At 37.9% G+C, this 22,649-nt stretch overlaps 1 protein-coding gene across 1 annotated transcript in view; it reads left to right on the top strand.

The window, feature by feature from the left end:
• The first annotated feature begins 1,587 nt into the window (after window positions 1–1,587).
• Window positions 1,588–22,649, top strand: part of mcama (melanoma cell adhesion molecule a) — a 67,011-nt gene continuing 45,949 nt past the window's right edge. Inside the window, exon 1 of the mRNA XM_023962439.2 lies at window positions 1,588–1,746. Within this exon, the coding sequence (XP_023818207.1) occupies window positions 1,689–1,746 (58 nt within the window). The 5' untranslated portion in view covers window positions 1,588–1,688. The remainder of the gene's footprint in view (window positions 1,747–22,649) is intronic.

Genomic DNA, 22,649 nt, shown 5'->3' on the forward strand with positions numbered 1-22,649 from the left:
ATTTTTTTGCTGTCATCACATACATGTCTGTTGTCTGCTGTGATGCACTTGGTCGTTTTTAACGTTATATTAAACAAACCCACCATGTCTCAATCGGTATGTTCCAATATCATTGATTTATTACATTTAGAATAGATTTGATACATTTTTGATTCGATTAACAACTTTCATCAGACAGATCAATCTGGTTGTATTATAAATTGATCAATCGATTAAGTCGATAAATTGTTACACCCCTAATTTAAACAGAAATCACATAAATCACAAATGATTTTAATTCTTGCACAAGTTCAGTCATAGACATGTAAAAGGCTTTGCATGCATACAATTTCTCGTCGTCTTCTTTGGTCGGGATAAGAGGTGTTTGCATCACATCTGTTGCACACAAGCCTCTCTTCCACTTTCGGCTTCTCCCATCAGGGGTCGCCACAGCGAACAAGTCGCATGGTAAATTTTGGCAATGTTTTACGCCGGATGCCCTTCCTGACGCAACCTTCTCTAACCGGGCTTGGAACCGGCAGAGGTAGAGAAGGGAACAGGGAGCAGCCTGGAGTCGAACCCGGGTTTCACGGATGGAAGGCGCCGCAAACCAGCACGAGCTAAACTGGCCCCGTGTTGCACACAAGCCTCCTTAATTCATTAACCACATTTCCGCAGGTGGTCCAGTAATTTATCTTTGAACATGTTATAACGGCTAAGTTTTGCCTTAGCAGTAGCCGTGTTTGCCGTCCGATGAAGCCTTAACTTTTGAACTGACGCATGCGCACTCTTATACGCACAATCACAGTTATGCAGCCTTAGCAAGAAAACCAACAATGTTCAAGCTGTAAATTATTGTTTCTGTACGTGCACACCAACTCATAATTGCAAAACAATGTTTGATCTGAAAAGAATACATTATGCTGATATTCTTATGGCTACGTCAATCTGAAGTTATGAGCGCTGCATATCTGGTGCATCATTTGACACTTTATTTTCCTAAGCAATTTAATTTTCATATTTGCAGAGGAAAGTATGGATTTGAATAGGATAAACCCCAAACATGAAAAGCTTGGAAATGTGTGTAAAGAGTTGATGAATTCCACTTAACAGGCTGAATGACCAGTTGAGGTAATAACCAACGCATTGCATCTATTTTGTTACTTTGTTCTGAGCTCAGACTGTGAATCTCCCCTGGTTGCTTCACACACAAAAAAACTAAATATTTGAAATTCCGTGCAAAGCAGAAGATGTTTCTGTCCTTTTTTGTGTTTATTAAACAGGAATAAAAGTTAAAAGAAAATGCTTCCAGTCAAAGTTACCAGCCTGTCAATTGTAGATATATGTGGCATAAATATCCTTCAGAAAGTCTTCTAAAATCTCGTGTACACCTGCGTAAATTAAATTTTGGGTTTTTAAAGAAATCCTAACCTCCTGGCGGCGTTGGGGCTGAATCCCGACAGCTTTGTTCAGGCTCAAAGGTGTGGAGGAGCGATAAGGTAGGAAAAGTATTCACTCGTGACCTTGAGGACTTCGGAGAAGTGTCGGCTACACATTTAGGGCAGAAAGCTGCGATTATGAAGAAGGAGGAGGTCCCGCCAGACGGAGACTTAATTGTATCCCCCTCCCTCCTCTCCTCCTGGCTGCTGCTGCTGACTAAACCCTCCGTCGACGCTCCACTTGCCTTCAGTTCTGGATACAGCTAAGACATGGCTTTCTTTCCAAGAGCCTTTTTGCTGCTTTTTCACATCCTGCTGGTCCGGAGCGGTGAGTCAAATCTCAAATAAAAGCGACTCTTTCTGTTTCTAAATTAAAAAAAGTCAAATTCCGCCATAAAGTTTGATGGAAGATGTGCCATTAGGCGTAAAATGTACAAAACTCCCAAAAGTGCTTTTTCACTTCAATTTCGTGCGTCAACAACATCAAACTAAAATGCTCTAACGCTTGTTTTTCCAGCTTATTCCCTTTATTTTTTTGCTGGCTCGAGTTAAAACTCCCGCAGATCTCAACTACTAAAAGGTGCAATTAATTACTGCGTAATTGAAGCCGCTAATTAACTGCGCATTCTTGAATCCAAAACATGAGAACGCGCGCGCGGGCGCCTGCATGTCAGGGGTGTTTTAAAGGATTTTGAGACCTCGTGAAGCAAAGTCTGGAGAAGTTCTTAAAGCTGCAGAAAACCGCCGGCTTTGAGAGCATCCAGAACCCACCGCGGACCTGCATCATGTGGACCCGCAGGGTTTCCATCCGGAGCAGACTTGAGAGTCCGCAGAAATGCCGGAGTGCCTGAAGCATTGTGATTTTGACTCAAACAATAACACAAGTGTGACGAAGGAGCAGGTTTTTACGCCCCTCACTGCGCAACCCTGTGAGATTCAGTCAGTAGTTTACCTTCAGATCAGATGAGGGAAAAGGAAAAAGTTAATTCATCCAGAAACTATTAAGATTCATCTTGTTTGTGCCATACAGTTTTTCTCTCATAACCAATTTCTAAAATCCTTTTTTTGTGTATTTAATCTGCACACAGTGAAACTATTCACAAGTTTCCCACATCAGTCCAAGGTCAGGAGTGGAGGTGCTTTGTTTTGTCTGAACTGACAACACTCCAAGGAGGGAAAGTGTGAAAACTGTTTACCTCTGAATTTAGAATCTAATCAAAGACATTGAATATTTTACTTATTTTTAAATCTTTTCACTCTGAGCATACTTTTCACCTTTTTTTTAATCTTTATTTGTATTTATTTTTGTCATTGTTCGCGGTTTTGTAGATGCACATCCAAATTTTATGAGTTGCAGTTTTATTCACTTTTTGTTTAAGCCCCGGAGGAATGATACTTTTAACAAATTGACCTACATTTTAGAAGAGTAGACGGGAGTGTTTTTTTTATCATCAAAGGTGAGTTCCTTCGTGGGTGCCTCCCTTCAGAAGTTAAGTGGGCAGGGTCAGCTGGGTGGTGGCTCTGGAGTTTGATCCGGGACTCCCAGGAGGGATTATATGTCCTCAGCTGGCCAAGCACCAGCTGGGGCTTCTGCAGAAGGAGGGATGTTTCTGGAGATATTTTGCATACATTTATGTTACATTTACTGAGAAAATGTGTGCAAACACAAAGGATGATGTAAAAAACAAAGAAGTTCTTCTGGAAAATCTTATACAATCATTTGTATTAACTGAGGCTGCAACCTGACCTCACATTTCATTGGATTTTTGGTGGCTTTTGAACGGATGTCTGCTTTGTGCAAACTTTTCGATTGGTGGTTTTGTCCACAAACTGACATCTGAGTTGAATAACCTTGTTTTGTTTTTTTCTTGTGAACAACAAAGTTGCTTTGGAAAGACAAAAGTTGGAACTTAAAAGGTCTTCGCATCTTTTGCCCAAAGTTTGCCCAATTTATCATGTAATAACATATTAAGGGATTTTAAGGAAATGCTACTTTTGTTGGATTTGATTCATTCTGGTGACGTTTGGGAATATACTGAACGTGAAAGCATTTTAGATCATTCCTTAGCAGGTGAATGGGTGAGATTGAATATTATTTATCCACAAAGTGTCATTTTATTTTGTGTTTATTTTTTATATTTGTTCAATCCTTTGAGGATTTCTGAGAAAATGGGTTCACCACAGTAGCTTATTGTTGACAAAAGAGTGTCAACAAGGAAAAAAAGAAAGGTGAGGTCAGCCATAATGTTGGTTCAGAGAGCTGGAGATGGCAAAGTTGAAGATGTTGAGTTTCTCTTTGCGAGTGATGAGGATGGATAGGATCAGGTATGAACACATCAGAGGTACTGATAATGATAGATGTCTTGGAGATGAATGCAGAAATTTTGAGATGGTTTGAACATGTTAACAAGAGAAAAAAGGATTATGTTGGTAGAAAAATGCTGAATTTGGGGCTACCAGGAAAGAGGAAGACCAAGGGGAAGAAGGACAAGAGGGTGTGAGTGAGGAGGATACACAGTGAAAGCTTTTTTTGTTTTTAATGTTGGAATTTCCAATGTTATTAATAAAACTTTAACTTTTGATCACTTTACATTAAACATAGTAGTTTTTGGAAAAACTGTGTTTGAGGGAATTTAAAGACCCACGTCAATGAAATTGGTGATTTTGGCATTTTTAACACATTCTTGTAGCATTTTTCTGATATGTAGAAAATTTAGCTCAAAATAGCATTTTTTTGAATAATTCTTTGTTCAGATTGTTAGCAATTCAGAAATTATGCTCATTATTTATTATTTTTAAACAGCAAATATGTCACAGATTTCCCGAAGTAAAACCCTAATAAATCACATTATTTTAAGAAGATTTATGAATCCACTGTGTTCTGAAGATAAAAACTTGGATGGTTGGTAAAAAAATTAATTAAAATATTATTTTTTTTGCATGAACAATTGTTCAAACTCAATGCATTGTGGGCTATATTCACTGATCTAGTGAGCATCAAGAATGCTGGATTTTGGAATTGCAGTTTCAGACACCCCGGAAAAATGGCGAACAAACTGGAGTGCACTACATGGTGAATAGTAAAGGAATTCTGACACAACCTATTTGTTACATAGAAAATACACTGGGGGGGTCACAAGCTTTGCTTCGTTTTGATGCATATACTTGTAGACGACTACATCCATTTGAGCTCTCTGTGATAGGGAAGGGAAGGGAAGTGGAGCAGGGTTGCTACGCCAATAAAAGACCACTGGGATTGCGTTTAAAATGGCTAAAAAGATGATCGGAGTGGGTCTTTTCAGATGAATCCACGTCCGAGTCGTGTCAAATCACAAATCAAAGGGATTCTTGAACAGGTGAGTTGATGTGAACTCGTTTCAGGATTTTGGCTGTAGGTCAGAACACCTCCTGCGTGTGTACTTGTAAGGACTATTCTCAATTGGCTCCCAATTGACTTACCTGGTTAAATAAAGGTTAAATGGGAGAGTAATGAAAGATAAGTTACCTTCTTTCCACTCTGTTAAGCATCTCACAAAAGGGCAAAACTCACTCCCTTTATCCTTCTTTTTCAATGAGACCCCCTGTTTTTTACCCTTCAACCTGGTCTTAATTGGGTTACGACTTTTTAATCTTCATCTCCCGTTGCCTCCTCTGGAGACGGAGTAAGCTGTCTGTTTTCGGATTAGGTCTTGGTGGTGGGGGGCACACCCAAAGACCCAAGACCCTGTAAATCAGCCTGTGTCTAAACTGACCCACTCCCTAATGGACCTTGAAGGGCACTTACTTAAATACAATTTGTGACTAAAAGCATTTCTCCTGCATGAAAATGAAGCCATCCTCTGGATGAAAAGAAGCCCAAACATGGAGCTTGGTTGATGTATTTTTTTTTACACAAACCTGTATTGATTTCAGAGTCCAGTGCTCATCAGCATGATGCTCCCGTTGTGCTACAAGAATGGCTGAGTGAAGCATGTGGCGTGGGGTTGCAGTAAATCTAAGGCATGGCAAACCTTTTACTGTGACATTTACTGAACAGAAAGTAGACACAGTGGATGGCCCCGCCTGATTCATGCCATGATGAAATAGTCCTAACAAAACAAGCCCTCATCCTTCATTGCTGCAAGATCAGACAGTTACTGGCAGCCCTCGCTTTGCCCAAGTCAACCCAAAGCAACAGTTAAGTCTGTTAGGTCAATATCAGTGAAACTGCAAACATTTCTGATTAGTTTAAATGACTGTTTTAAAGGCTCAAACATGGACAGAACTCTGTATTGACAACATAGCTAAAGCTGCAGGATATTTTCAACAATGAAAACTGGTTCAAGTCCCACTCCAATCATCGTCTGATCTATCTTAGAAGCAGTCCCAGTGTTTTTTTCAAAGTTGGTTGTTGGCGCAGAGTAAGCCTGCCTCCCCCTTTGTTTGCACTCTCTAGTATTCCTCCTACTCGTATTGTGCTTCATTGGTGTCAAAATGACTAAACTGAGGGGAGAATACAGACGGATGGAAACATTTTACGACCTTCCTTTATAGTGAGAGGGACAAATGTATTTTGTTTGGTGAAAACAGATTAGAGTTTCTCTTAGACACTTTCTTTGGACACATAGGGTTGAATTTGCTCCTTCAAGTGGGTTTGTTTGTGCTGCATCACAACGCAAAACCACTGACCCACTAAACAGGTTTTGGGATGAGCCTGGGTTGGACCCACAGTGGAATTCAGACTGGCCCAGTGAGAACAGTAGCAGTGCAATGATTAGCGCGTGAAGACCACCAGGGCTGTTTTCATTCAGACGTAACAGCACACTAGGGATACGTTACTTAACCAGTTCTTTTCTTCATCTCATTTTATATCCCTCATTTAAAATCTATTTTAAAAAAATCATGACTTTTCCTCTTTTTTTTTTTTTTTTTTAGCTTAGCTTTACTTCTGAGAAATGTTGTTGTTTTGTTTTGAGATAGCTGCATGCCACCATGGATTTGAGGTAAAACATAAACGGCCTCTGTTTAAAGAAAAGTTTTTTTTATGTCTCAAAAGAAAAAAAAGTATTGCATTTGTTGTTTACATGTACTTTTTCTTTCAATATTCCAAACCACAGAGGATTATCTCTCCATTTTCAGATTAAAAAACAAAAACATCCACAGGCTAATCTAGATTTCACACAGAAACTACAAAATGTAATTGCATTTTGTAGTTTCATTACCGCTCTGATGGATGAAAACTTTTCTGATTGTGACCAAAGTCATTTAAACCCTTTGCATGAGGTCCAAACGGTGGAGCAAGCTTTAAGAGTCGTCAGGAACACACACAATATTTTTTCCTTCACCACCTTAATACCTGTGTTCTGCAACCTCAGGTGCGTAAAATCCTGCAGACTGCTTTTACAAAGATTTAAGGTAGGAGCTCTCAGGATTTCGGTAATAGGATGCAACTTGTGCAACAAGTCCAGTCGTGAAATTTCTACTGTACTAAATATTTTCCTGTCAGCTGTTTTTGTAACAAAAGGGAAGGGATTGGGAACGACAGCAGCTCAACCACAAAGCGTTACACCATCTTAATGCTAGATGCTGAGGAGCATGGAGCACAAAGGTCTCCAACTTTCTGCAGAGTCAGCCAGTACTGACATCCACGCTTCAGATTGCATCTTTAAATGCACCCATGTAGTCCTGATTATAGCCAAGGGGGTTGGTGGAGCTCAATTTGGGGGAAAAGCATCACCAGTGGGTCAAAGTTTATAATTAATATACATTTCTATGTTTTAGTATTAGTTATTAATTAGCTAAAATAAGATCAATAACTTTTAAAAAATGTTCTATAAAGGTTTATAAAGACATTGGTTGTGTGGAAAAAGTAACCTGAGAATGTTTTGTCTGCGGTTTTTCTTCTTTTCCTGAAATGTTGGGCTTCTTGTTTTTGTGGTTGAGATAGGAAGACGTGTTTTTGGAAACTGCAGAGTGGTAGCTCAAATAAAAGGAGTCATAAGGTATTCCTGTAAAAGATTTTGTTTGTGGCTGCATGCCTGGGAATGCCGGCACCACTGCTGGGCTTGTCTGCATGCTGCAGGAAGCGTGCAGCTGTTGGCTGCAGTTGTTCGCGTGGGATTAGTGCTTTATTCTGAGTGATAGCCACTCTTGAGAGCCATATAATCTGGATGCATTGGCTCATTGTTTTCATTAAGGAGAGTGTACTGTTTGATCCCTGTTTTATTTTAATGGACTCTTGCTGCAGCGTAAAGTGGATGTAAGCTAATTCAGCCGATGCATTGAGAACTATTGAACAACATCCTATATCTTAAATTAATTTCATGTCCTAAACAGAGTAGTGATCTTTTGTTTACATGTATTTAGCTGTTTACTGGACCCACAGCTCTGCAGAAATTATGTCTTAAAAAACAACAGTTTCTGTTTTAAATTTTGTCTGAAAACGGCATAACCTTAATCAAAATAAAAGTTTTGAAATAAATCAAACAATGATTGGAGTGGGTCTTTAAAAAGCAATGACTATTTGTCCTTAAATTAAGTGTAGGTTTTAAAGAAAGTTTTGCTTTGTTTCGTCGAGGTTGGTAAAAATATTCATGCACCCACAAGGCATGCTCGGTTTCTAAGGTCATAAAAGAGACTAAAACGATTGGTTGCTTATAGCTGCTCAAAACTGAAACCTGTCAAACCGAGACAAAAGTGGTTCTCTTTTTTTTTTTGTCTGTTGTTTTGCTATGTGCTTTAGAGCTGTTGCATGCCCTGAAGATCCAAGACTTGTTTGAGGAAATCAAAGTTGCATTTTTCTGGCTGGCGGGAGGAGAACTGACAGCCGCCCTTAAGCCTAAATTGAAAAGCTTTCACGGACCTCGTCTTGCATGTGTTGTGCGGGGTTGACGTCTGAGTGGGATTTTATACCCAACAGCTGCCTCTGTAGTTTGATCTCCAGCCTTCTGGGAGGGAATTTCTCTTGTATTGACTACCTTTCTGGTGCAGAAGAGCTGCCCTAAACATCCCTGACTTGTGTGTTATTCAAAGCACGCCATTAAGTCTGTGAAAAATTCCAAGCTGAACCACCTATGATCTGTGTAAGTGCTGGAGGCAGTTGTTATTGCAAACCCGATCAAGAAGAGGAGTGAAGTAAATTAGAGCGCATAAGTGCCTCAACAGTGAACAAAATGTTCCCCCAAAATTAAATATTTTAGACGTTTTTTGAATTAAAGCAGTGCTTTGAGGTTTGTGTTGCTGTTTTTTTGCACTGCTGGCATCCATTTACCTTTACTTTTTTAGTATTCTTCTACATTATGGACTCCAAAATATTAAATATTTTATTATGTAAGTCTGTTCAGCTTGCATTGCTGTGAAACAGTTGAGTCTGCGGGTGGATATTTTGGTCTGCCGTTCTTCATCACTGTCCTTAGGTTTGAGTAAGTTCGACTTACTTCCACTACTAAAAGTTGTGACGCACTCTGCACTGCATAAACAGCCCCCCCTAGAAATAAAAAATTCTAAAATGATTCTTTGTTGTTTTCTTTAGATCAACCTGGTGTTGTTTCGTAATTTAAAAAAAAAAGCTTAAAGTCTTATTAAATAAAGGTAAAATAAATGACATTACTAACTTTTGCTCTTCCCATGACTTGCAGAAAACCCAATGATATCATTTTCTGCTTAATATGTCACTGGTGGATTATTCCAACATTTTTAAGAGGGGCGAATGTGTTTTTTGTACGAATGGGGACACCACTAAAATGTGCATGTTAACATAAACATAATGATTTTGTTTGTAAAATGTTTGTTTTACAAGTGGAGATAGAATTTGGAGTCACACTTAAATGCAAAAAAACAACATTTTTTTTCAAGGATTTTGTTCATATGTAGTAATAAAGTGTGGGAACAGGCAAGACATTCAATAAATGAGTGTTTTAGATGCACTTTTAAAACATTTAAAAGATAAATATCCGTAATTTCTACAATAAATTATGTATACATTGTTTTTATTTCAGTAAAATATAATTCTGACTAAAATTGTTACTGAAGTTTAGAGGTGGAAATGTCCCTCTTTTGGGGGAATCGTCAGTGTCTGTTTTGGTTTATTGGCAAAATTTCATTAAAGAGCAAACCAATTTTGTTATGTTTTCTGAATAACCAATCTTCAAGTGTTGCATATTGTAAATAATGTTTAGTCTGATTGAAAAAATGATATGGTAATTGAATGGGGCTCTTCTTTTTAAACAGACATTCATTAGTTGAAGTTCGGGCTTCAGCAGATTTGCCAGTTTGTCTCCAAACTCTGCCCAAGCAAAACTGGCCATCTGCACATGATGCCCCTTCATTTTTAGAAGGCCCATCTGTGGGACACATGGCATTCTCCTGGGCCACAAGCCAAGCCTCGGAAGGAGTCCCATTAATGCCAGAGGGACAGACAAAAAACCTCCAGTGAGAAGCTGTTTCTTCCTCTTCTCCCCCACTTCTCTCACTTTTTGGTTTGCAAACAGAGCTTAACGCAGCAGCTGCACACACCTGACGCCCAAGAGATCCACACGGCACGTTCAGCAATGGCTGAAACCAGCAGCAGCTCACGTTACAGAGAAATCGTAAACCACAGAGGAGGGTTTTCCCGCCTTTTCTGAGCTCACAAAGTGTCTCACACGCTCTTCTCTCATCCCTCTCCGACTATTTTTTCAATAGAGCAGTGGACGCAGCCTGGGAATATTTACTTTGCAGTTGTTGTCAATAGTTCTCTCTGTAATGGAGGGGTGCAAACATGAAAGGGTGGGATTAAGTCCAGTGTGTGTTTTCACACCAAAGCCAAGCTTAGCATCCCAAATCGGGTTAGTTTTGAACTAAAGTTGATTGCTAAGTGTTAAGTTTGAGTAAATTATGCTTTGCTTAGAAAACTAAGAATCCCCACAGTTAGGTTTTTTGGAGATTCACAGGGTATGCATAGTTTATTCTTTATTTTTATTAAAGTCTACATTTTTAAAGCTGATTCAGCAGATTTACTCTCCTGAAGTTGTGCAGTAAAAGGTGATATAAACATAATAATGATCACGTTTTGGCATCAACCCTGGTGTAAAATAAAGGTGTTTTATTTTGTTTTTTTAACCTTTTTTGTAAATTATTTGTTTCAGGTCAAACATGCCGTATATTTATAGTAAATATAGAATTAAACTCAGGCTTCCCGCATCATACGTCTGACTTTACCACCATAAGAAAAAGTTTTAGTTTAGCAGATAAGGGCTGCATGATATGAGGAAAACTTGTGATTTTCAATATTAATGATCAATATTGCAATGACGATATAACTTCCAATAAGGGAACAAATGGCAAAACAACTGAATACATAATTTCCATTTCACTGCAACAGTTTAATTTAAATAAAAGTTAATAAAACTTAAATTACACTCCAAATGACCCTTGTCTAACATCAAAGGGGTCCACCCGATTGGCCAGTTTTGAGTTGGCCTATTTTAATCAAACACTTTAGAAATCTGTTTTATAGTTGTTTTGAAGTCTTGCATTTTAAAGTAAGTCTTTATTTTAATAAAGTCTCACTCCGATCCTCTTTTGTTATGTTGTAAAAGCATTCGCAGTGGTCATTTTCTAGGACATAGTTTGTGCAACGTGGCAGGAGTTTATCTGTCATTTACCGTGGAAGTAAGCCTCCACTGATATCCCATCATGCCTTTGTTTAAACTCTCTCCCACTAGCCCTTCACAACCCCACACTGACATTAGCGGAGCGACAACAATGGCAAGAAATATTGGTGCTACCCAGCCTCACAGTTTTGAGCTAGACGCCAGCTCAGATGAGGAAAATGAAGACTTGAATGTGTCCATTTGCCTGCTAGTGGAGAATGTAGCCAAGAGGGGGCCCAAATCAGAATGGAGCAGGGATACTTTGCCTTGCTCAGTTCAGTTCTGCGTCACAACGTTTAGCTTTTTCAAACGGCGTTTTTTTCCCCTGCTCCTGATTCATCACGATTTGAACAAAGAAATACACAGACATGCAGTTTTAATCTTTCAATTATTTTATATATGAGAAAATACTATGTTAAAAACACAAGTTTTGTCACAGTTGGCCTTTAAACAAAGGATAGGTAGGAAGCTCTCAAACCACCTTGCAGGTCTTTAAGCATGTGAAATGTGATCGTAGGTTTATGTCATTGGTTTTGAAGGTTACACTTACCTTTTCTTTTAATGAATATGAGATACATTTCCTGCCAGAACAATGAAGATGCCATGGACCTTCCTCAGTATTTGCTTGGGGCCTCCCCAAAGGTCGTGTCATTGTCCCGAGGAATGCCAGCCTCTCTGATTTCTTTTGTTCGAGGGGCTCATGTCAACCTGCCAAATGATGCAATGTGTCAGTGTCACGTCCAGAATGCCTGAAGAGGCTGCAAAAGTACATTTGCCACAGTCATACCCCCCCACTAGACTAAAGGTGCAAAGTGATATCAGGAGCACCTATGATGGAAGTAACAAAATCGTTCAACAGCAGGTTTTGTGCGTTTTATTTCTTAGCATTTAAAGGTAAAGGAGCAGAAAAGGGATGAAGTGCGGCAAGAAATTTTTTTTTTAAATTTAGCCTATTTTTCTTAGAAAAACCATCAATTAAATACTATTGGCGTCTAGTAAAAATATTTTAAAATTATATACCTTTTGGTGTTAATACAAATTTAGCTTATAGATAATGCATTAATAATATAGTTAAAGTTACCTTTTTATTCAACAGCAATTTAGTAGAAATGTCATTAAGTTATCGCTGTAAACTTTAATGGTTAAACTTGAATCAAACACAACAAATTCTCAGGTTCAAATCAATCGCAATTTAGAATTTGCCATGTCAATTCATCCAATCATGAGTACAAGATTAACTTTTTTTAAATAAATTTAAGTTATTTGTGTGGCGAAAACTGCTAGTTATTTATTGGTATTGGATGCAAACAAAAGATAATGTAATACATCTAATAAAAAAAAATATTGAATTGAGTTTAATTGATGATTTGGCAGTAATAAAATCATATTCAGAAATGTCGATAGTTGAATAAGAATCATCAGTTGTGAGGGACTTTGCGTCCTGGAGTGTGGCATGGTTCCAGCTGCCTGCCACATACACTTCCATCCATGTCTGTTCATTTAAAATCTCTTTGAATCCAGCTTGACTTTGATGGTGAGAAAACATCTCCGCGTTCAGCTTGTGCATGTGCACATGAATATTCATGAGAACCTCAGGGCTAACCACACCCTGTTTCATGGTGTTTGCCTCTTGCTAATGGGCTGTGTGGTGCCATGTGTGTGCCATGCATCTGACATGGTTGTTGTTATTTTTTCCTTCCTACTTTCTATAGACTTTACGCTGCAACAGAGCGGCTCTAAATTTCAAACAGCTTTAGTACTTTTAATATATATTTTAAATGTTTTTAGATGGTAAAATCTTACATTAGTTTCAACTAAAACAACTTCCAGATAGTGTGTTTTCTTTGCAAACATACTCCAAGTGGACTCTATCACGAACGCTGCAGAGTGGAGTCGTGTGTCATTACTGTCGATAAAATGTCCCCACTCCAGAGGCTCAACAATTAGCGGTGTCAAATTACATGCATCAAGTAGCTCTTTTACCCCCTCTGCGAATTTATGGGCAATGATAATTATTTTTGTGCTGCCGGGTGTTCAGTTGGTAGTTTCAGGACATTTATAAGGAAGATTCCCCAGAGAGCTGATCTCTTTGTTTAAGTGTCCCCTCAGGAGCGACTAGAGAGGCAGAAAATGAGCCGGCTGAGGAAAACAAACAACAGCAACTGTTGGTTGGACAGCGGAATTCGCCTGGAAAATTTGCAGCCTGTTGGTAATTCTGCATCTTTGTGGCTCAGGAGTATCTGTTGAATGGGTATATATTTTGAAGAACCACATCAAACCCACCTACTCATTCCCTCCCCATTGCTGAGAGCTCTCTGTTTACACGCTCTCCTGCTAGCTTACAGCTCCTCACACTTATCCAGCCATACAGTAATGAGCCAGATTCCAGCTCAAAGGAGGGAAAACAAAGACATACATGGATCTATTTGTCTGCAAGTATATGCCTCAGAATAGAGCGGAGCAGGGAGCTTGTGGCCCACTGTTACAAATGAGCTCTTTTTTCAAACTGCATTTTTTTCAATTTATGACTATTTGATTAAAGAAATACTCAGAAATACAATTATGGGCCTAATTTATTTATTTTTTATAAATCCTCTCCATATTTAGAAAAAGAAATGCCACAAAAACAAGTTCAGAACATCAAAAACACAATTTTCTTCGGAGTGGGTCTTTGAAAATTAAGAATTCAAATAATGTTAAAGGACAAAAACTAGCAGCTGAACTACAAGTTTGTAGGAAAGCAGTACCCTTTTTATGTTTTTATTTTTTAATGTTGTAGGTGTTGTTAATTCCTGCCATCCAAAATTAACAGACGAATATTTAAAATAAACGTTAAACACTGTTAAATATTTAAAATAAACTTAAAATTCTAAAAATTCAATGTGCAAGTTTCTTCCTACTTATAGTTGTACTTGGAATATTTTTTTAAATAAATTTCTTAACATTAATATACTTGATATTTTATTTATTCCACAATGGGGAAATTATTCTCTGCATTTTGACCCTTCTCCTGGGGGGAGCAGTGAGCTGCAGACTAGCCATGCTTGGGGGGCGACAGCTGGCTGGGGAGAGCGGGGTTCAATCCGCCAACCCTTTAGTTGTTGGACGACCTGCTCCACTGCCTGAGCTAATCTGCCGCCCAAACAAGTGGATACAAATACTTGAGCGTACAAATACTTTAGAACAGTCATCCTACCATTACTTTAAAACAACTATTAGAGACAGAACAAGCAAACAATGGACTGTCGGTTAGCGTGTGCTCGTGATCTTTATGTGTTAACTCTTTGATCTAGCCTATCCTTTGAAGACAATAAGGTCACCGAAAACTCACTTTAGAAGTAGAAGTAGTTAGAGAGCAGGTAGAGACAAGAAGTTGTCCTGAACCAATCAAAAAATGGCAAAATTTTGAATTTTTTTGTTTTTTAATACACGGCAAAATCTGAATCTTAAGAAAAACATGTCTTAGACACTAGTATTTTTTCCTTATATAAGAATTATGGGCAATACCTTCTCCTTACCTCATGGGCAGATTTTTTTACTTATTTAAAAGAAAACATTTCAAATTTTAATAATTTTGTACCTATTTTTCAGGGGCTTATTTTTTACAGTGTAGAGTATGTGTGTTCCAAGTAACAAAGGCTTTATTTGACAAGAAAAAAAATGCACATGGTCTTTTGCAGTGGTCTGCTACCTGAGGCTACAGGGCCACATGTGGCATTTGTACTCTTCCATTGTGGCTCTCTAGTAAAAAAAAAAATCAAAAATCAAAAGATGTCACATTCAAAGGTATCAAAGCCAAAAGTAAGTAATAAAGTAAAGTATACCAACTCAAACTTTATTTATCTTATTCACAAACGGTTAAAGGACAGTACGTGTCAGTCTGCGAGGTTCTGACTACGGTAGCCGTAATCCTCCCAACAATTCATCTAACTCTTCTGCTTCATAGTTGAACAAAGTTGAACTTAAACATTTTAGCAGAATTTTGTATACAGTGTACCACAGGAAGGCAATTGGAGGTCATCAAGCTCAACCAGTATCCACACTTAAGGCACACCAGATTATAGGGCAAAGTTGCAATTTTTGAACAATTTCAAGGATATTAAGTGTTCGAAAAATACAGTAAAGGTCAAATAAATAGCTCTGATTTAATGTGTGCTGTTTAAATTTACAAATTTCCGTCTGAACTGGTTATCAGTAAAAAATGTTGTTCTTTTGTTTTTGTTTTTATATCACTGCTGACATTGCACTTCCAACACTTGCTGCATTCAGATGATCCTATGGGAAACAGGATGTCTTTTATTTTGAAAGGAAGTCATATGAACTGAATGAAGTTAGAAACTAAAAAGACATTTTTTTTCTTCATGTTTATGTTTTATTTATGCCAGAAAACAACAGTTCTATTATATTTATCGTTATAATAACATATATTGGGTTGTGGTCACTAAGAATATGACCCAAATGGCTCTTCAAGTGTTGCAGACCTCTGGTCTATTGGATTGTTTTTTAGGGTATCGTCCACTTCTTGAACTCTTTTCTTAGAATCAAGTTTGTTAAGATGGATTCTTGTAAAGCAAATGAAGGATTCTCTCAGATGAAAGTTAAACCAGTTGTGAATAAGAAGAGGAGCCTTTTTTTTATCAGTCAAACTGTGAATGTGTGGGAGGAATTTCTTTTCTCAAACTTAAGTTAGTTTGCTGAATGTAAATAAGAAGAGATCAAACAAGCGAGTTGTGTTGAGTGAATACAAACTCCTCCTCAACATTTGCAGATTATCTCGTGCGGCCGTCCAGTCGCTGCGGTTTTCCTGGTGATCCTCTGTTGTTGGTTGTCACAAGTCCTGACACGGGCAGTGATAACAGGCTTTGTTCACCGATAAGAATCAGGGATGTCCAATTCACAGACAGGATTTACCGATGTGCTTTGGTTTACTTTCGGGGGGCAATTGAGTTGTTGCCTGACTCAGGCAGCATCTTTTGAAGATCCGTCCGATGAAAGCTGTAATGTGATCTGCCTCTTGAGCTCAAGTTTAGGCTTTGGAATCTGCCCTGAAGGGGCTTCTTCTACATCTGCAACTTAAGAAGAAAAACATGCCGAGGCTCAAAGTCAGCTCGTGAAAAGTGAACTTAAGACTCAGATTTACCATCAGTGATTAGTGCAAGATAATAAAAATAAAACCTATGGTTTGCTGTTGGCAAGCACCTTACTGAAACAAATCTGATGGTTCTGTTTCTTTCACTGTAGATTATTTAGACTGCTCTTTTCTATAGTTTGTTACAAAGACTAAGTTTAATGTGAAAACGTTCACACTTTTACCTGCAGATTTTCATCAAGGTGAACAAAAGGTCAACAAACCATCACTTCTGTTCGTGGATCCGGTTAGGTTGATGTTTCAGACAAATTGTACATTTAGAGGTTCAAGCACCAAATTTGTCATGACTGTACCTTAGGATCCCCTCCTTTAGAAAAGCCCATTTGCCATGAGAAACGGCAGCCAGTTCAAAAATATTCAATGCTTATTGGCCCCACACTTATCAATTTGTGCTGTTCATTAACTAAGGGCAGTCTTTTAACTTGACAGTTACCTACAGAATTGTTGTAAAACGTATTGTTATATCTGTGTGTTTCGTGGTTAACATGCTTTTCTGAAAGATGGGATCCTCAGGTACATCCATGTCCAATTTGGCAATTTATTTAATCCCGCCCCTATTATATTTTACCTTCCTTTTAAACAATTTTTACATAACTGCCATGTATTTTTTCATTTATGCTTTATCAGTCCACGTATAGATATTTATCATGTAACAAAGGTGAAGTGCTAATAAATTATCTTCAGATGATTTTATACTTTTCCAGAAATTGTTACACTTCATGATTTAATTTAGGTAATGGCACATTTTAATTAAATATTATTTAATCTTTCAAATTTCCTTTCAAAACCAATTTGGTTTGGTTCTGAATAAAACAGTTTAATGTTGTAAACTGAATAAAAATGCAAGTTTAATTAAGATAACACATTTGGTTTTACATTATAAAGTAACGCGAAAGCTGTTTTTGCTCAAACATAAACAAGAAATAACCTCAAAAGAAAATTTGTACAGGGATTTGATCAATCTCACAATTTTTATTTTATAAGATCTGTATAGTTTTTTGATTGATTTTCAATTCAAGCTTTAGTCTTTTCATGTATGTATCTTTTTTACAACACATTTCACTAAATATGCATTAATTAAACAATTTGAGGAATATTATTTACATCTTAAATTTAAGTGAGATTCCTAAAGCACCGACTGTTCCCCCTTCCAAATTATCTTTCTGTTCCTTCAGGTTTATTCTGATGCCTCATAAATCAGTGAACAGGGTTGACTTTAACTTTTTATCCAGATTAAGTACATTAAACTGCACATTTTAACCTTCGACAAAATGGTATAACATCATAACACAATCCACTGTTGCTCTGTGATTTGGCTGCACAAATTAAGGATAAAAAATAGTTTTTCTGTTCTTGAATGCACCTTTTCCCTCTCAAGTAAAAGCACTCGATACTGTGAAACAGAACTGAACAATAGCAAAGCTGCCTTTCTTCCCTGGGGCAGAGGTGAGAACACAAATCTTATTTTAACCCAGGTCTCTGTGCAGTTCCAGTAAAAGCAAGTATGGCTGAGTGAAACACAGTCTGCTGTCCCCAAACCGAGAAGAGTCACTTTAGGTGGACCGGGCATCTGGTGGGGATCACCTCCCGGGGAGATGGAAAGGCCTGGACAGAGTTGCCGGGGCAACAGACGTCTGAGCTTCACTGCTCGACCTCGTTTGAAAGTGACCCAGACCTTGATAAGTGAGCGATAATGGATGGAATTGGCTATGATTTTAACACTCCACGCAGAGGAGCATTCTTTATTACCCCAGAGTGAAGCTTTATTCCAATAAGTCATGCACGACAACACAAATTTCAGGCGTTCTTTTCCTCTAAATCGTAGGATTTCAACAAGACCAAAAAGATTCAGTATCTATAAAAGCCCCACAATCAAATTTCAGTTACACAATCACATTGTTTTCGTTTGTTTCCTTGTAGAGAAATACGATTTCAGGTGGTCTTGTTCCAAAATTTTTGCTCAACTGATCTAACTGACTGCAAATGAAACTATTTGATTTCTATTCTAAAACCTGGTTTTATTGTCAGGCTTGGTGTGGACACAATATGCAGGACGCCGGAAAATCCAAAGAAAAAGTTTTTTTATGTGAGAAAAACTTGGAACACAGGCAAAAGGGTTCGTTGCTCTCGGAACGGCACAAAATCTGGCAACAAATGCAGGGGATACAGACTACAAACTGAAGGGTTTATTAGACAATTACACACAGGTGACCACATCAGTGAGGGCAGGTGATCACAATGAGGGAGAAATACACTGATGTCAAGATATCTGAAACGAGAGGACATGTGAACAACAGGAAGCAACAAAATTAACCAAAGTAAAGGCAGAACTAAAACTACCCTGGTCCCAATACCTCATGTTTATACTATTTATAGAGTGAACAAAAGTGGAAGTTTTATTTGTAATATAATGAAGTTACAAGAATATGTTCTTTTTAAAAGAATGATTTGTGGCTTTGATAAATCTGGTCAATACAAATAACCTATTTATGGAAATAATTTTGATTCTTAAATCTATGAAATGAGACAAAATATGTCTTTTAATCATTAGGATGCCTTTAAGAAGCCTGTTTTAATTTCCAGCTTGCTCTTATCTGATAGCACCCATATTGATTAAACAGACCACACCTAGACTTCTGATTAATAAATGATTAGTATAAGTGTTGAATAATCATTGGCGTCCTCTATATTCCTTTCTAATTGCAAACATTTAGCTTTAAAAGCTTTGAAAAATATTTCTTGAGACTAAGTTTTAAAAAATCTGTGTATATTGTGAGGAGGCAGCAGTGCCGCAGTAGAAATGAGGCTTTTTTAAAAATCCCCCCACGCGGCTAGTGGAGTCACGACGCTATAGGTTCCCTCCACCTCCAGCCAGGATGGCATCTGCTGCCCAGCGGAGACCAGGAACATTGATATTGACAGGCAAGACAACACACTGGCACTTGTTAAAGGCTACATAACAAATAGCAGCATGTCGTGGAAGAAGACGGCACAGTTTACACAGGTGTGAGATGGCCTGAGGTGGTTGAGGAGAACAAACAACAGTGGTCAGCTGTTCTTTACATCTCATCACCTGCTGTGGTTTGAATCTGTTCTCCTTAACAATTCGGTCATCATCATGTCAAGTTGCAGAAACGTGTGTATTTAGCAATCAAAGATGGCATCATTGCCCTTTAAATTGATTCAAAATAATTTTGTGTTTCCTGAATGAACTGTCGTGACTTAAAGTAGAGTTTTTATTTGTGGACAACAGTTAGAAACTGTGTGATAGAATTAACTGGGACCTGAAACTTATCTCACCCTCGGCATCTAACCCACTATCACAAATACTTCTCCCATAAAGACTTTTTCAGTGTATTGTTACATCTAGTTGAAGAAATTATTAAGAGCTCTGTCTGTACAACAAGACCCAAGAGACGGAGGAGTGGTTATGATGTGCTTCTCTTACTGTTCATATCATGTATATGTGCATAAACCGCTTTGAAATAAAAGCAAAATACTGTCTATACATAATTTTCCTAACCTCGGTTTGGCGCCCTCTGTAGCCCGGCGCCCCGATGCGATGCATGTACTGCATAGCTACTTTTTGCGCCCCTTAATACGCATATACAGCGCAATTCTCAACCGACCAAAAATTTGAAAAGCTCAAAACCGAATTTGCATAAAGACTTGTCGGCCGTACCTTATGTACTAAGGGCAACAATCAAACAGTAAACTCAGTCTGCCATTAGTGTTTATTACCTCTATTTGGTCATCTTAATCAGTTTTATAGGATGGTCTACTCTGTGCATGCTCAGCAGAACTTTTGCAGGGAGATGTTGTTGTGATAAGGTGCATAATCCATGGCTTTTGTTTACTCTGCCTTTAAGTGTTGTTAAAGGTTTTCACCCAGACTTCTGTTCTTGCTTATCCACATCTTTTTTGTGTTTTTAGACCCAAAAAGTCTTGACTGTAGAAAGAAAAAACACATAAAAAATGTGGTACAACTATAGATCAAAGTGTTTAAATAGTAGTTTTTCTGAATGGCTAATTGTTTTATTTATTTATTTCTATGTGTTCGCCCACAGTCTGAAACCCATAAATAGGCGAAAACAGACTTAAATGACTAAAATCGCAGAATTGGCACAAAAAATGTACCTAAGAAATATAATAAAAACGTAAAAATTATAAAATTCTATAAAATAACATAAAAACAAAGACATTATTTATTATTCATTATCTTCAATATGTTAAAAGACAAAATTAAAAAATGCAGGTGTAAGCAATAGAGGTTATGGTGGGGACAGGAAGACATAAAAGCATTTGTCAAAGTACAAATTTGACAAAATGTGCCAAATGTAACTGTTAAAACATGTTCTGTGTTTGCATCCCTGTTAATCTGAGCAGAATTGTAAGCTTTACTTGGGTCTAATGTAACAAAAGAACAAAAATATCATTTTTCTGTTGCATATTGATGTTTGAAACATCACTAAAACTAATCATATTTATTCTGGTGTACATTATAAAACCCACAGCGTGGGATTCAGGGTTTGCAGCAGACAGAATTCCTGGGAAAGTGGCTTAATTGAATAAGTAGAATTGAGTTAGACAAGAATCAGACGAACAACAAGCATTTTATTTAAAAAATAAAACACTTACTGGAACACAAGACGCAAACATGAAACGTTTTTTGACTACAGGTTTTTTAACTGAATCACAGTTAATAACACGCCTCATGGACTGTGTTGCAACAAACCACAAAGCTTCAATGTGATGATGGTTAAAAGTTGCTGGATACAATCTCGGGTCGTCGTAGCTCACAGATCAAGGTTGCTGGTCTGAATCTTTGAACTTGACATTTCAAAAGGGGGAGGATAAAGTAATGCTTGAATATCAAATCCTCCCTCTTTCTCTCATTCCTGATATTGGCTGCTGTTAAAAGATCAACCTCCAAATCAAAGAGGAACGCTCTGAGCAAAAGGATTTTCCCGGTGTGGTTGTCTGTGGAAGTTAATTTTACAATTGCTTTACTGTCTTGTGGGTTCTTGTGTCTCAACAGTCTTCTCATAAATGAACCTGTGAACCTCTCCTCGTCTGTTGACTGATTGATGTTTACAGTCAACACGAGTGCAGTTTTCTCTCAAACATCCCCCTCCACTCAAAACTGCCTGTGCTTCATGTTGTGGAAATATTTCCATTTGTACAAAAAAGATCAAACTTAAATTGGGAATGTCATCATCCATGACTTCAGTTTATGTAGGAAATTTTTTTTTTTTCTTTGCATCTCAGATATTATCTTGTTGGTGAAATTTAATAATTATGCTAAAAATTGTAAACATCACTGTTCCACCTGGCACATACTGTTTCTGGACATATTTGACTAAAGTCCAACTAAAAAAGCTATAATGGGGTTACAGGCAATCTAGTAAATAAGTAGATTGAGCTGGTATGAAGTGAATAATGTATTGACTTGAGAGCTTCTAAAATAAGGCATAAAGAACAGACTCTTTCAGTTGTGAACCTCATTACATTAAGGTGATCTGCATAAAAAAAGGGAGAAGATAAAGTCAGAATGCTGAAATTGAAAAAAAGTATTTCCAAAGCGGCAGTTTGACCTACTTTTTTAGAAACCCTGGGAGTCACTAGACTTGCATTCAAATGTGCATAGAAGTTGGAAGATGAAGTGTGATATTTTAGCATATTTACAATGCGTTAATAATTTAGCTTGTATATAAATTTTAAAAAGACTATTTCCTCTTTCCCAGTGGTCCCCAGCCCTTGGGACGGTTGATATTCTGAAGAAAATTTAAATTTTGAAAACTACTGATCTGCACCACATCAGACTCATTCTTGATGCAAAGTCGTTCGGTCACGTGGGTTTAGTGTCCCACCTTAAAGGTTTGTTTAATCAGATAGTCTGCTGTTTTAAGCCATGGTCCATGGCTTAAACCATGGTCCTTGTGAGCTCTGGTCTTATTGATATCAAGAGTCTTAGGTTGTGTACGAATTTCTTCACCACTCACTATAAAGTGCGTTCGCCATTTTGTAGTGCTGTCCGAATCTACAATTCCTAAATTGAGTGACCTAGAAATTTCCCAGAAGTCTCTGCATAAAACCAGTGTGCATCGATGCTCACTAGATTGGGGAATATAGACCACAATGCATTGCATTTGAACAATTTTTTCAAAGAAAACATTTAAATGTATTTTTAAAGAAAATATCAACCATTTCAACTTCAGAACACCAACTTCATTGGATTGGCTTGCCTCTACTATTGCTCCTACACCTACACCTGGCTGTGGATCCTGTCTCCGGCTTGTATCGCATCCCCCGCCGTCTCCCAACTTCAACTGGATGAAGATCATTTGCTGGACTTTAAACATGTATTTGTAGAGTTAGATAAGTTCATTCTTCTCTAAGAGTTCTGCTACATCGCCTGTCCGTCCTGGGGGAGGATCCCTCCTTCATGTGGACACCCCTGAGGTTTCTACG

The sequence above is a fragment of the Oryzias latipes genome, chromosome 14 (genome assembly GCF_053564925.1).
Source record: "Oryzias latipes strain Hd-rR chromosome 14, Olatipes_Hd-rR_3.1".
NCBI lineage: Eukaryota > Metazoa > Chordata > Actinopteri > Beloniformes > Adrianichthyidae > Oryzias > Oryzias latipes.